The sequence below is a fragment of the Sphaeroforma arctica genome, assembly GCF_001186125.1.
Source record: "Sphaeroforma arctica JP610 unplaced genomic scaffold supercont1.551, whole genome shotgun sequence".
NCBI lineage: Eukaryota > Ichthyosporea > Ichthyophonida > Sphaeroforma > Sphaeroforma arctica.
The window spans coordinates 15,556-31,988 of NW_014040007.1; the positions used below are offsets into that span (position 1 = coordinate 15,556).

General features: G+C 42.5%; 2 protein-coding genes across 2 annotated transcripts; one reads left to right on the plus strand and one right to left on the minus strand.

The window, feature by feature from the left end:
* Positions 1-600: 600 nt before the first annotated feature.
* On the plus strand, positions 601-5,588 carry SARC_07177 (hypothetical protein; the record flags this gene model as incomplete). The annotated part of the gene is made up of 9 exons (XM_014298888.1): positions 601-698; positions 1,146-1,346; positions 1,828-2,039; positions 2,678-2,861; positions 3,356-3,458; positions 4,145-4,285; positions 4,476-4,616; positions 4,978-5,100; positions 5,388-5,588. 9 exons carry the CDS (start codon positions 601-603, stop codon positions 5,586-5,588), a joined length of 1,404 nt encoding a protein of 467 aa, XP_014154363.1.
* A 3,243-nt stretch (positions 5,589-8,831) lies between these two features.
* Positions 8,832-13,622, minus strand: SARC_07178 (hypothetical protein; the record flags this gene model as incomplete). The annotated part of the gene is made up of 5 exons (XM_014298889.1): positions 8,832-9,262; positions 9,597-9,867; positions 10,814-11,084; positions 11,660-11,982; positions 13,461-13,622. The coding sequence occupies 5 exons, from the start codon at positions 13,620-13,622 to the stop codon at positions 8,832-8,834; spliced, it is 1,458 nt and encodes a 485-aa protein (XP_014154364.1).
* Between the last annotated feature and the right edge of the window lie 2,811 nt (positions 13,623-16,433).

A 16,433-nucleotide genomic window follows, 5' to 3' on the forward strand; every position in this document is an offset into this window, starting at 1 on the left:
ACACACACACACACACACACACACATATATATATATATATATATATATATATAGGTATGTATGTATATATATATATATATATATATGTGTGTGTGTGTGTGTGTGTGCATGTATCTATATGTATTTCTATATACATCCATATATATCCATATGACGATACATCCATATGTATCTATATATATATGTCTATATATTTAGAAATGTATATATATGTTTATTTGTATATATGTTTACATATATATGTTTACTACACACACACATATATGTATATATATATATATATATATATCTGCAATCTATGTGAATATCTTGCAGAGAAAACTAGTGGTGGCTTCTGCAATTCACTCTCAAACCCAGTGTACTCGATCACCGTACAAAACCAACAGTTCATCGCAAAAACACCAAACGAGAGTGTCCTTTGATGTTAATTTCGTATCGTAGCACAAGTGTTATGAAGCATGCAAAATCTATGTATGTATGTACCCAATCGGGATCGAATATGTATTTGTGTATGTATTTAGTCAATATCGCCTTTGTCCTCTTTCTGCGCGTTGACAGGTGGAGCTATACGGGTCGCTAGCATCTACGGGAATAGGCCACATGACAGACCAGGCCATATACAAAGTGTTGGGCAAAGAGTACACCGAACTTGTGTTCTTGCCCGACGACTACCTGCCGTTCCATCCAAATGGAATGAAGTAAGCTTACTCGTCGTGTGAAATGCGTGCCTAAGTATAACATGTGTTGCAGCATGGGATAAAGTTGGCATATTTGCTGTGCACAATGCACTGTTCATTCTGATATGGGCCAGCCCCTGTGTTTTGCACATAAGCGAAGTTGGTATTGCGTAGGTGTTTACAAAAATCTCAGATTCTAGACTTTGGTGAACGACGTGTTGCAAACGGTACCTTAGCGTTTGTGTGTATACGTTGGTATACATCTGAGCATCTAGAAACAAGTCTCTCGCTCATCTTTTCGTGCGCTCTATTGCCTACGCTCAAAGCTTGGGCGTGCTAGCATGTGTCACAGACATGGATTTTTACCTCATCGCTCCCACAATGATTGCTCTGATGGAGAGCATCCATATTCAACCATGTGAGTGTACCATACACTTGCAAATGGCTCAGACTACCCACTTCCATCAGGTTCTTCGCACTAGACGACAACAACGAGGTAACTGATACATACGAGGTCTACTCAGTGGGAGGGGGCGCGTTAGTAGACGAGGACGGTGATATCGATGCTGTGCCTGGGTCGGCGGCAGCCAGCGAGTGGAATATGTACCAGCTGCACACAATGAATCAGATGCTGGAGTGGACGAGCAAAACAGGAAAATCTTTACACCAGTAAGTTGATTCGGGATTACTTTTGTACGAGTATGTGCGGGTAAGCGTGTCTAGTGATGCGAGTGGTGTCTTTTTTTCTCACAATTCTGCTGCTTAACAGGGACCAGTACAGCATATAAATGCGTACGCTTTGTGATTGCTGTCGTATGGGTATACGTGTCTAGTGTTTCGCGTGATACACAATTTATCGGTATATCAGGTATCAGGGACCAATACAACATGTTAATGCTACAGCTTGTCAATTCATACGCTCAACTGTATACCCTGAAGACGATATCAATAGGGAATGACATACATCAATCAGCTCCCACATTACATTCTCTCTCTTCGTTCCTGTGTGTAGATTCAGTTACGCTGTGCTATGTGTTCAAGTCAATGTTCATACAATGCGACTCGGTTCTGCTGAGTAGAAATAGTCGGGCCGCGACCTAGTCCCTTCCGTATACCAGCACATCTACTAGTCCGTGTGTGTATGTGGTAGATCAACTACAGTATACTTGCAGTTGCTTGTCACCAGTGGCCTATCCGCTTACCCACACGCTTTCACTCCCACCCACGGGTATGTCTATGAGTGCGAGGGCGAAGGAATCAAAGACTACCTGAAAATGGTGTGGAAGACAATGTCCGAAACAATAGGGCGTGGGATCAAGACGACTGGTGTACTTCCTGGGGGTCTGGGCGTGCCTAGGAAAGGTCAGTCACGTTCACAGTCACTTGTGGATCTCAGCCTGTATCTGGGCTCGGTGTTTATACGATTTCTTTTGTGGGGCTACAGTGATGTTAACCAAGTGCACGGATAACATTGACATCCCTGCGTAGTGTATACATTGGTGCGCTTTTATTCATACATGGTATATTAGATACGCCAACGGAGTGTGAACACTTCTGGCGCGACAGGTGTCCCATCATACACTTCTGGTGGTATAGTTATCGTCCCTTTTTTGTGCCTGGCTGTGTGACGAACCTTGGTATCCCCTGTGCTACTTTGGATCGAAGCACAATACAGGCCGGTTGCGTATCATGAACATTCTTCTAGGTACTGGCATTCGCGCAGTACAGTCGTTTTAAGAGTGACCTTCTATTGGTATGCGCGATGCATTCATTGCAAGCGCTGTTCTATTGTCATATGTGCACTCTTGTCCTCAGACGCGTATTACATCATTGGCGGCATATAACTAGTTTATAAGCGGCTGCGAGGAACATCATGCCGTCCAGATGATGTGTGAGATATTCATACATAGAACCATCCACCCTAGTGCCCAATTGGCCGTGTGAGGTACTTTTGTATACACCCATGCTAACTGACAGGCCTACTATTTGTACCTGATCAGCTCCCATGGTCAATCGCAAAGCCCAGATGAAAGGCAAGCACATGCAACGGAATGCGTTGACATTTTCATATGCGCTGGCGGCGATGGAAGAGAATGCAAGCGGTGGTGTCGTTGTCACAGCCCCCACCTGTGGAGCGTCTGGTGTAGTACCTGCCACGCTCAAATACCTAGAGGGAGCTTTAGAGTATGTCCACGTGTGCAGTAAGTTTGTTTGTTTACGTGTATGTGTGTGTGTCTGTGCGTGTCGTTTGTGTACTGAAAGGACAGTACATAAACATATACATAGAATACAAGTTATGATATATATATGTATATTTCTTTATATATGTATATATATATATATATATATTGCGATGATGTGGTCTGCTGGAATGTGCGTGTGTGTGCGTATATTTGTCCCTGTGGCTATTTTTAAGCTCATTATGTGTACGCTGCTGTGGTGATACAGTGGGTCTTGGGGGAGCTTGGTTGTTTGCACGCATATCTATTGTCGTGAGTATTTCATGCTTATGTGTGAGATATGATTGTGCTTCAGATTTGTCAGACTCTTTGAGGTCTCTACATACAAGTGTCGACGTATTCTTTAACGTGATTTAACACGAGTATAGTCTTGTAGTGTGCTCAAGTATGTGTCATATATACAACGTGTACCTTGCACTGTATCCTTGTATTCATCAGTCTAAACGAGGATGAGATGGTAGATGCGCTTGCTACTGCTGGGCTGTTGGGGAACATAATCAAGACGAATGCGTCTATCTCGGGCGCCGAGGTTGGGTGTCAGGTATGCCTGTTTATTCTTTCAAGTTTGTTTGTATAAATTATTAAAACTGATATTTGTATTATTTATCTAAAAACTGACTGGTGGTGAACATTTTTTAAACTCGCAAATTTGTTCACAGTGGAAAGCGCGCTTAACCATAAATTTCTCTCCATCTTTCTTATCGATGTTTGAAGATCAATCTCAATTATGGAGCCGTTTATTTTCTCGTTATGCGAGAGCATAATTAAAAGAAAGTACTGTGCTCTCGATAGAGTCAACATAGCCAAAAACCATACTCTATTTGCGAGACAAGGTTGCTAAACGAGATGACATTTAGATAGCGCTCGATATACCTTTGGGGAGAGGCTGTGTCACTATTTAAAGAAATGGTGCTGATATTCTATTGGAGAGAGGCTATGTGTTTGAATTGAGAAATTTAATAGGTACTCCTACTAAAACCAGACATGAATGGTCTCTCTTGACTCATCGACATAGTTCTATATGACGATACAGCTTTTAATCGGTGACAGATGGTCTACGTGATAATGTATCCGTGCGATATATATCTCACTTAATACCGTATGCTATGGATATAGTATTTGCCCTATTCGATTACATATAGATAATTTTATACGATTCGATCACGTATGATAACAGCATGCCTCTCAAGTATTACTGTGTCGTTGCAATCCAATCGCCACGTGCAGGGAGAGGTAGGTAGCGCGACTGCGATGGCTGCAGGCGCCGCAGCATTCCTGATGGGTGGCAGCCCCCATCAGATTGAAACAGCAGCGGAGATGGGTATGGAGCACTTCCTGGGCCTGACATGCGATCCGGTCGAGGGTCTGGTATGCGCTTTGACTTCGAGTTTTATATCATTATATCGAACATGTGCTATATTTGTCGTTAAACTCGCATTTGCTATACGTGCACTTTTGCGTCGGTTTGAACCTGTTTATGTCCAGATTTCCGCCGGTATATGTCTGAGCCTCTTGACCCATATTCCTGAGCTCTGCATCTCACCATCATACATCACAGGTGCAAATCCCATGCATCGAACGGAATGCATTTGGTGCGACACGAGCTTTGGATGCAGCAGAATATGCGCTCATGCTTGACGGTAGACATAGGATCTCGTTCGATGAAGTAAGAAACTTGCCTGTATTCAAATTGGACATGGTTTACATTTAATCATCATAAAATTATTGTCACTTTAACTGAGAAATTAACTGTACTTCATGTTTACTTAGAATAATCCTTGTCAAAGGCTGTCTGTTAACCATAGCGTGTATTCGTTTTCGCCATAAGGTGTCATTGGTTATGTCTGTTAGTCGTAGCATGTATATTTTTACCGGCTTTGACTGTTATTAGTAGAATTATTCGCTATCACCATAAGGGGACACCGGCGACTTTGTCTCAGTCGTAGCATGTATTGGCTATTATCATATGATGCAATTGTATTTCTAATCCCGACGAAGCTGCTAGGGATCTCGTGACCAGTTGGTGGAACGATGTATTAACAATACTTAACGAAATACAGGTTGTTCTGACTATGAAGCTGACCGGACTAGATATCGAAGAATGTTACCGCGAAACTGCGAAAGGGGGATTATCGCGCACGTGGAATTTAGACGAAACACTCGCTGAAGGAGGTGCAGACATGGTATGTCAGATACGATAAGATTTGCTGTTTTGAATAGAAGTACTTTTGTTGTGCTGAGTTGGTGATAAGCAAAGCTGGCCAACATCCACTGTACTCAATCAGTCACAGCAAATTTATACACATTCGAGAACTGTGGTTATCTAGTTCGATATGCTGTTGTTCGTCCCGGATTCAAGTCTGTACTGTCTAAGGAACCTATCAAATCTAACATTGGAACCTATCAAATCGGTGCTATCCACTGTACTTCTCATTGAATTTTTTCGCACTAATACATCACTGTGAACTAGGATGATCTTCTGGCTGACTTGGTTGAGCAGAAACGGCTGGCAAATGCCTTCCGCAGAATGTCAACCGTCTCTCGTCAGAGTGAAGGCCCGGGAACACGAACGCAGCGAGATTCCGTGTCTTCTACTGGATCCCAACTCTCGAGAACGTATTCGGAGATCCAGGAGAAGTGCAAACAGCCGAGAATACCGGTGTACTGTTGAGCACCAGGTTATATCATGATACACGTGACCTGATATAAATATAGAAACTAGAGAAATTTGAGGACAGAATGTTAATAAAATTCAGTCTGGTAGGAAATTGATTCGTCAAAACTTCATACCTAAGTAACCATTGCTGCAGTCCCTGACCCTGACATTCAATATGCGCCTTATTATACCCCAGTACATCTCACCATCGCCCTTTCGGTTTTTGTCAATCGAAATTCTGCGTTACATATGCATAGAAACATATTGTTATCATTTACTAGTATACGTCATACACAAGTTTGTTATCATTTACAAGTATATAAGTAAAACTGCATGGGTATAATGTTTCTTTATTGCGTTCGCTGCTTTTCTGCTACTTAATAATGGCTGGATCCAGTTTTGGTTTTCCACTATGACTACCATCAATCGCGAACAAGTCTCGCTTTTAAGTTTAGAGCCTTGCATTTATTTTTGACAAACTACCGCCCCACAGCGTAGCTTTTGCATAAACGTGACCGACACAGATTTTGTGTTCTATATGATCGGCAAGGATCCTTGCGTACAAAAGCTGTAGGACCGCGATGCAGTTTAAAATGGCTAGCAATGATGACGGTCATGATGTTATATGAACGGTCCAACTTTTGAGAGCTTTCTCGAACAAATGGTCTAGTAGATGTTCCATTGAACATGTGGTCACAATCAAATATTCCGATAGAACTACAACAGGCGCGGGCATATGTAATAAAGTGCTCAGCTCTGTTGCACCCCTGGATGCTTGTAATTGGATTACTTGCTACTGGTGTCTGCCGAGTCGGTTTTGGTTGACGTATAAATAGCCAGTAAAGAAATTAAAACTTCCCAGGGCACCTACAACGGACGATTTAACCGGAATTGTCCAATCCGGTTGTAAAATCTCTAATCCACAAACTATCTGCTGAGGGGCTAATAGGTGATTGTGAGCTACGAGAGTGATGTGGTCTAAATATTCTGAATATTACTTGATGAAGTGCGTGAATTGAGACTAAAGCTTAAAAGCAAGTCCGTGAAGATTCAACCGTGCCTCGTCGGAACTTGAAAGATGACAATTTCATACCATTGACCTCGAATATGGATTAGGATACATAGTCTAAAGCCGCTTCAGCCGATTATATCGAAGCTTGGTAGCAATATATGTGCTTATCCTCATGCGTGACGTATTCAGTCGTTGAAGTTGAAATCGCTAAACGCGTCCTCGTTGAAGTTGTCGACCGGTTCGATCGAGAAGTCGTCGTATGCTTCACTCTCGTGGCTAGTCAAGCTCCCACGACTGTTCGATCAGAGACAGAGGCAATGCAGCTACGAAGCTTGCACACTTCAGAATAATTTGATGGGCTCTTAAACGTTTGAAGGGATATACGGGTATGGCCTGGTTTTTTGAATTAAGACGGAAGTTTGTTTTGAGCGGTTAGTTGTAGAAAGTGACCTTGATTGTCTGAGCGTCAATGTGTACGCCGGTAAAAGCCATTAAGTTCACTTAAATACCTGCAATACTCTCCTCGCTTCCACTCAACACTCGAGTTAAGATGAAGTGAGCACCTTGATCCATGAAACTTGATTGTGAAGTTGAACCCCCCTATTTGTTATGTAAACCAAACCAATCTTTACACGATCAAAACAAGGGAGCACGATAGGTATATGATCGTATGACATATCTATTACAATTTACAAATATCACAGTAAATTAAAGAATAAGAAGTATTTGTGGTGAGAGAATAAACGTGATCAAAAACACTTGTGTATTCACAAAAATTGCTGGTAAAAGGTTGGAATGGCTTTTCAAGAAAGGTGACTTTTCAAAATGGCTTTTCATGTTTTACTGGTTAATCACAAAAACCATGATGGAGTTGTTGTTTTTTATGTCCAGGACGACGCCATTTTACAGTCATGCGTCAGAAGTGCAAAATATTTACGTCATGGTATGTAACTAAGATGACATATCGCGACGGATCGGAAACTAGTTTGTTTTATTTATTGAGAAAAACAAGGCATTTCTTTGTCATTAACCAGGCTCGACAATTTGTGACTTGTTGTGTGTGTGTCTGTACTATTGTCTATTTGCACTATTTAGTAAATATATGGGTGACTATAGTATATTATACTTCGTAGTGTACTTCTATGTAGCACACATGTAAATACTGCATAAGTGAATCATATAGGAGTGCAGGCTAAACTAGTTACTGATAGCAGTTCAACTAGATATTGATTGTTGTGTACTTCAGTCAACTCTTATCTAATTCATAGTTAGATCCGAGTTTGTAAATTTAAGGGTGTGATTGTATTTGGTGGTCAACAACGATCCTAGACTTGGGAAAAATTTCTTCTTGAGGACTGACTGAGATATATACTGAGAGCACCGCATAACTGCTTGAGGAATGTGATATATGCCAAAAGGTACCCCATAGCTCTTTTATGGTGTATTTAATTTCGAGACCAATCGTCTGGGCTGATTCATATTTGTATATGTTTTGTAAGAAATCAGTAATGTGATCAACGTGTATGAGCTCTATTTTAGGTCTTTTCTTTGACAACGACTTACCACTCCTTATCTGATTCAGGGTGTGCATTTGTGGGAAACGAATTAATTGATATTGATTACAATGTGCAATTGATTCTTCGGTTAGGAGGACATTATTATATTGTGAGGGGTTTAGTAACCAACTCGCAGGATGTCACTTAAGTATCGATATAAAACTGTCAATCTAGGACTACTTTCTGCTAAGTTCCATTTTGAGTTCCATTTTGCAGAAAACTATATCATACAAGCATAATTGAGAGCATGTATAAGAATCTCCTTTTGATCATATCATTGATTCCATCCGGCTGCTTAAACACAATATTCTTTTCCTCGAAATTTGCACGTCATTATCTAATCTTGTACACTTCAATAAGCCTAATAAGCTGAATATACACTTCTGTCGGATCAGAACATACCTTCAATACTCGTGGTGAAACATCGCTACAGGTAATAACATCGCTGACTCCTTCGAGCAACCATGGTGAGGTGACTCCTTCGAGCGACCATGGTGAGGTGACTCCTTCAAGCAACCATGGTTCTTCACAGCTGTAGTAGGCTGTACACTTAGTTTACTAGAGAGTAACTAAGCTACTTGTCGCCAGTTTCCGCCTTGCCTGCTGCATAGAAATCCATAACTTCTCCGTTTCTACCGCTTTGAGGACAGGGCCCTTCGTGCGGTAGATCTGTCTTGACGGCGGAGCACCCTATTTGAGTTTTAACTTAACAACAACTTCATTAATAGATTTCTTATTATTCTTATTGAAGGCTGCTTCATTATACAGGCTGCACAACAATGCGAGTTCCTCCGGTGACTTATTGAGGATCTTGCAAAGTCGTTCGAGATGCAGAAAATCATACTCCGGTGGTTTCTCCGGTATCTGTGGTCCGTAAACCCGTGGTGTGTCTATATTAGCTATAGCCTCCGGCGAACGTGGCACCAAAAATCCCACTGGGTAGCTGGTGCGAGGCAGCAGCAGTTGGAACAGTGGTGGTTGGTGGGTGCGGTCCCATGTGGTGTCTATAAGATTTGCTTTCATCTGGTCGAACCCGAAAAGTACAGCACAATCGTTGGGTATACAATCTGCTACGTAGAACTCGACCATAGCCGTTTCAAAGGACGTAGCAGAGCCATTTCCTGCGAGTACATGTAGAAGAAGAGTAGTGTGGACCTGTTGGGAGAGAGACGCCGTACCATCACCGTCCGAGCCTTCCACGTATACCGCCGGAACATTGACAATTGAAAAATTAAGCTATTGCGCAAATGCTGTGATCATAGCGGGTCGAGACCCTGTGTCAACATACACATTGACATCCTCGTCCTCACAGTATGTCGCTATCACTGGTCCCAACCACACCTCGGATCATATCTCGCGGGGTATATCATATCTCGCGGGGTATATCCGCACCGAGAACTGGGGTTCCGCGCGTGGCCGCTGCCGTAACCGTTGCTGCAGCTGCAACCACCTTACTTGGACATTTGTTTGAGTAGTGCCCAGCCTGTTTACATGTATGGAATATAGGACACACGGGGTCCCTGTGGCGGAGATGACATTTAGTACATGTTGCTACCGCCGGCCTATCGCGAGAGGGCGACCTGGAGTTGCCACTTGCCTGGTGACGGTTGTCATGGCCTCCCGCATGGTGCCGGTTGTCATGCCCACCGTTGCTAAGAGACTGGCGTCTGCCATTACCATACCGAAGTTCGGATTCGGACTGCTGGATTGGCACTCCCTGTAATTCCTATCACGGGAATGACTCCGGGTTCTGTATTACAGATTAGAGAAACCGGGCGACATACTGCGGCCCCGATCCACTGCGGACGACGTGGAGTGTTCCTGGCCTACCGCCGACAACATACGAGCAGCATACGCCGTGGTATGGGTAGGTCCATAAAGGTCCAGCGTCCGTAACAAACCCTCCTTTAGAATACCAGAGTAGGCTGTAGAAATTAAAGCTCGCATAGCAATCTGGAGTTCGTATAGTTTGTTCCAGAGCTTTGGTAGACCTTTGTTCCACACCAAGATGAGTGGTTCATGCAGCTCTACTGTTGTAGCTGTGTAGAAATACGGCCTCCGGTCAGTCTAAAATATCAAGGTCAAATGAGATAGCACATTGGTTTTTATTTGTATTTAAAATAGTTTAATACAAGTTCTCTTTCCAATATTTACAAAGTGTTCTAAATTCACTTTGATGGCCCCAATAGCCTGAGTATTTGGTATGACTCATTTACTTGGACCTATTTGAGACGATAGTAGATGTAGGATATTATAAACTAAATTTTATAATCTCTGAACTACTACTTCCAGGTTTTGGTCTTCCCGCCAATCTCCAAAATCCAATAAGTCTTTTTCTTTTTAACTTTTCTTCAGATGAAACTTTATTTATATTAGCTAATGTATCAACTTGACATACGTTCTTATGTCTATCTACAAATTAGACATGTGGTCATGAACACTTAGTACTTCTAGTGAAAATTATTTAATAAAGAACAGCTACGTCCTGTGTGATCGAGGATATTAAGGCTCTTACCAAGAGGTAGTCCCGATCATTCTTACACAAGCTACCACTGCTAAATCCTAACTGACTTAAATTGTATCTTAGTTTATATAACATAGTTTAAAACATAGAAATATACATCGAAGTTTACAGCTGTGAGTGGGTATAAGGCTTGATGTTCAAAACACACCTGCTTTTCAGCATCGCTGGAGATATCTGAGACAATGTAATACTCCCAAGCAACCCACACTGGTTTGTGCGGGTTTGTGGGTGTTGCACATAACCAGGGGGGTTGTTGGTGGGCAGTCAACCCGTGCCTGACCAACATGTTGGTCGAATGTGGGAGGGGAAGACTTGTCCACTGACAATTGGCAGTCTGGATAGAGGGAACCAACAGTGGTGCTGGTTTAGAAACACGTACTTGTGTCTTTCTGCTGGTCGCGGTCGCCAGCGGACTGTCGCTGAAAAGACAAAGTTATCATTGAACATGGCAACGTCCCCATTAAGTTGGAAAACGTCGCGAGGTTCCCGTAGTTGCACCCACAATACCAGGTACATTAACAAATGGGACCCTCAGAGGCACCGTGTTTGGAAACTCGATGGCTTCAAGTAGCCACTCCTCAATTAGGGTTAGATCCGGGTATGTCATGAGCGTATGCGGCGTGGCTTCATCCATCCGACGGTGCTGGAGGTCAGTATCATAGGCCAACCAATAATCAGCCAACAGTTGAGGGCCCCCGCATCTTGCTTTGGTTTGAGCATCGATTGTTGGAATGTGGGCCCCTGGCCAACCACCGGTAGGGATAATGATATCTATTTCAAAAAATATAAGTTACAATGTATGTACACATGTTATGGCTCTCATAGCCGTTGTAATGGTTCGGGAAAGATCGATGGGAATAAGTGATCAGTAAATTCCCGTTTGAAGCTTAGGCCAAGTGAGTCGACGATGGCGAATATGCGCTGGGTCAGTTCAGGCCGGTGCTGACAAAAACTGACACCATCGAGTGTGCCATGTATTTGCTTGCTGACCTACTAAAAAGTGTACCCGGAATGGGTTAGTGCAGAGTACGAAATAGCGAGTAGGACCAGGTTATCCGCCATAATTCGGTCGAGGGGCGAGGATGGGGGTGAGCCAACGGCCTGGATCAGAAGTATCATAGGCGGAACCAACAAGCGCGATGACTGGGTTTGGACCGAAATTTGGAAGTAGTTCTTCAACAGCGTGATTAGCCGGGGTATGGGGAACATCTGTAGATGCGCCAGAGACGGGTGAGGGTACGGTGGTTCTTCTACATGCCGTAGAAAAGATTGCACTCCTGTAATTGCTGGAGGGGCTAATGCGTGGCAGTTTCGGGCCTACCAGGATGCGTTGAATCAATTGTTAGATGCAGGTAAAGTAGCTGGTGGTAAATTTGTGGCTACCGGGGCAGACAGAGCAGAGACAGCCGTCAGTGCGGTAGTCGAGCAATATGAACATGTATATATTCGTTACAATCAAAGCACAGAGCCGGATTGGTGTAAACTCAAGGCAGCGGTTGAAGCTGTCGTGTCTGGCTTTGTCTTGGTTTGCGGTTGGCGGTTTACCCATAACCAGTTGATAGTAGTATTGGCGCCGGGCCATTGCCGTGATCTCCTTGTTGGACCAGCGTTCTGTTGAGTGCTTCCTAATGTCGTCACAGCGTTGGCGGAGAGCTACATGGTCGGGTGTACGCCCGCCCGTGGTTTTGTGTACAGTTTTCAGGTGAGCATAGATACTGTACGAGAAGCGCAGTGATGGTTTGTCGTAAGCTCAGGCGGGTTGCGTCGGAGGGGTGAGTGGATCTGTGCTGACCATTGAGTCGAGTTGTATTCCCAGGCAACCTCCGAGGTAGTCAGCGAATGGTCACGCGAAGAACAGGCCACAAAAGTGGAGTAAGTTTGTCTGATATTATTTAGTGCCCGTGATGATGGCTGCTGCTTTGATGTGTGCTGAGTTATAGCTGTAAGTTTCGGTCTCTTAAGGCGATATTAACGTCTTAGAGTAGTCAAACGTAATAAAGTCTTCTAAAGTTAAATGAAATTAGAGTAAAATGAACGTAATTAGTCTTTTAGTAAAGTTAAGTTTGCCTCGTGAAAACAGCAATACTCTGAGTGATTGTGAGGCTGAGACATTGCCTATATATAATCCTCTCAGTACTGTTTTCGCCGAAGGGATTTTATTTATCTTTTCGTTGTTCGATCGAATTCGAAAGACTCTTAAAATCCTATCGTTAGAAGAAAAAAAGTAGTAAAAAGAAAAAGAAAATACCCTTGATGTCTTTTGTTAATATCCTAACCAATAACTCTCCACTTATCAAGAATTACCGACTTGCCATCATCAGACTGGCACATCTGGTTGGCTGAACGGAGGATCAACTAGGTAACATTAATAGTCCCTAGAAACCTATTTTCGGTTGAGCCATCTCGCTACCGAAGTATTCAGATATAAATAGATTTGGAATAAAATATAGTTCTATTAATAAAACTATTCCAAATCCTATCTTTGGCATTTTAATCGGGCCTTTAATGGCCTTCATCCAAACATCTGATATGTAAAATGGAAAAGGTATTAATTAATAAAACCGTTAAAAACCATTTAGGAAACTTAAGTTCCTTGTACTATTAAGAGTACGGTTTATAACATAGAGTCCCTATTACACAGGCCCCACCCAGCTTTGAGACCCAAGAGAGGCTAGTTGCTCACTCAAGCTGATTTTGGGCCAAAAAGCGATTAAAAGGAAAACGGGTCGAAACATTAAGTAGCATAACATATAGTTAATGTTTCTCAGGCGAAGAACTTAAGCGTTCTCGGTTACCCTGTGAGTTTTGGGCTTAGGTCCAGTAGATCCGTGGTGGTCGACTGGACGTTTCTTACGCTTCAGTGTCTTAAGCACATATGAAGGATGAGCATTAAAACTCGGGATAAATGCTGTAAGCGGGTAAGTTTTAACTTCCGTGCCTTCAGACGATGGAAACATGTTATCTTTTTCAGCTTGTGACTTATGCAGGCGTTTACGCCATTTTCAATTAAAGGCTTTTAAATAGTCTTGATTATCGAAAGCATCTGAAGTCAACTCAGTGATTGTACCGTCTACAAAGCGAGTACGATAGTATGTATATTCTCCTTTATCCGTTCTCCATATTATATCTTTAAATTCGGAGCGGTCAAGGGGGACATTAGAATCATGTCTTCTTGCGAATATAATCTCTGTAGTCGGAATACGACTTGCGCCTATATTAAGTGCACTAGAACCATCGGGGTTATTTACCTCGTACGTTCCACTTTTAGTGTCTGCTACAGAGATATTATATAGACCTATCCATTTAGTTGTTAATACAGTAGCATCGGAATTACGTTGACGGATGTTAACTCTGTCACCGACCTGATACTCTGCTATCTTCTTGGTAGTGTTCCAATGCTTTTGCCCTTTTAATAAGGCTATATTGCGTATTTCTCGCAAGCAAGGATATACAACGTTATAAATACGTTGTACCTTCTCTAACCATGGTAACTCATGGTGATCAGGTTCGTCCTTGTTAAAGGGTATTTGTAACTCACTATATCTACAACAAAAATAGTGAGCGGGTGTAGTTCCTGTAACCGGATCAGCACACTCGTTCATCTATGTTTGTACCCACTTAAGGTGGTACGGCCAATCATCTGCATCATCCGTTATTGCAGTACGCAAGAAGAACTTAAGTCTTCTATGGCGCGTTTCATTCGCGCCTTGCGTTTGCGGTTTTTCATATGCCTGATACAAGTACTAGCAATTCCATTACTTCATCGCAGAACTCGCCCGTGGTCAGCAAAGACTTGGCAACATAATTCTGCCACGGTCTGCGTATTCTTATACTTTAATGGATAGAGCAAGTTAAACCCTAAACGGTCGCCTGTGTGCTCGGACGTAGGCAGGTCAACCAGATCAATGATGACCCTGCACCATGGAACATCTTCGGTCACACTCTTAAGTGGTGCGAACCCATAGCGCTTGATCTGATTGAGATCACAGTCTGTACATAACTGATATACTTTATCCACTAAAGTTACCAGCTTAGGGTGCGCTAACCCATTTGGCTTGGCATCTTTAAGTGCTTCTACTACGTTCTGGTGCTTCAGTTTATGATTTTGCGTCAGCCAAGCGAGAATATTTTCATCATTCTGCTCTTTCAGAATAAAGGTAGGGTGTTGGGAATCCACTTGCGTATGCTTTAAGTCTGTAGTGTTTTCAGACTCCTGACCCTCTACTGCGTGCGCATCTTTAGTACGCTCATACGCATTTGCTACACTCGACTTATTTAATAGTCGCATTATATGTGCATGTACTTCCGGGTTATCTTTCATTAATCCCTTTAAAAATAAGGGTTGAAAGATTTCGGGCTTGGACTTTACATTATTAAATAAAGTCCGGGCTAGAGATTGACGCTTCTTAACTGTAGTGCCAATAGTAGATTGTATCTCTTGTGTACAAACTTCACGTACTGTATTGTCATTGAACTGCTTAACATTCAAGTAAGTAGAGAGTGGAATCTCTAACTCTTTGACCTTATTAAGAAAGGTCTCAGAAGGGGTCCATTTGGTTGTATGTCTCCAGTGCGTCTTCTGGACGGCTCGGGTACCCTGATATAGTGAAGTATCTACTTCCCTATCTAAATATATTGGCTCGCATTGTATCATGCTGATCAATTTATTGAGCCACGGATCTAAACTCCGTAAGGGGCAACACAGTGTAATGGTAGCTTTATGTATATGAACATAATTTAATAGCTGGGCAATTAACTGCCATGGTGGATTAGCCCACGCATTATGTTTGGAGAGGTCTATTTGAAAGGTGTCTCCCAAAGGATGATTTAAAGTCCTGTAATTCGATAGTTGTGCATTATGATGTGCAGCAAACATATCTATGGTATGTGGCCCATATATCTTTTAAGCCAAATCATCCTATCGGTAGCTAGGAGCTCACGCACTGACTTATTAAAGTCTGGTACGAAGCGTGATAACATATTCGGTAAATGGTTATGTATTCCTGGCAGATGTTTTATATCAAAATGAAACTTTGATATTGTATCATGCCAGCGACTCAGTAATTGTGAGTCGGGGTTCATCTCTTTCATAGACAGAAGAGATTTCTGATCACACATAAGCGTAAATGCTTTTCCGTATAAATAATCTTGGAAGTGTGTTAGAGCTGCCACTATGGCTAATAGCTCTTGTTTAACAGTTGGATAATTCAACTGTGAAGCATTCATCCCTCGACTAAAGGATTGTTATATCTAGGTTTGTTAATCTATAACCTGATATAATACTCATCCTAGGGCTAAGTCGGAGGCGTCCGTTGCTGTTTCAAACGGCACGCCATCGACTGGCCCTTGTACTATAGGTTCTTGTTGGACGGCGTGTTTGAGTGCTTTAAACGCATCATCGCACTCTTTTGTCCACAAGTCGCTTAGTTTACCTTTGTGACATCTTAAGTGTCCAAAGGGTTTAAGGTATTCAGCCAAGTGTGGTACTCCATATGAAAAGAAGTTTACAAACCCACACATGCTGTTCACATCTCTTCCTGTAGTTGGTATTCGCCAATCTAACAGGTGTTCTACCTTACCGGGATTGATCTTAATACCTTCTCCAGATATACGATAGCCTAAGAGCTGTATCTCGCTCATTGCGAAGTGGCATTTCTTCTCGTTAATCTTGAAGTTTTGCTCGTTGAGTCTCTTAAGGACTCGTCTGACTAATGCGGCGTGTTCGCCCTTAGTTTTAGAAAAGATGACTATGTCATCTATGTAAACTT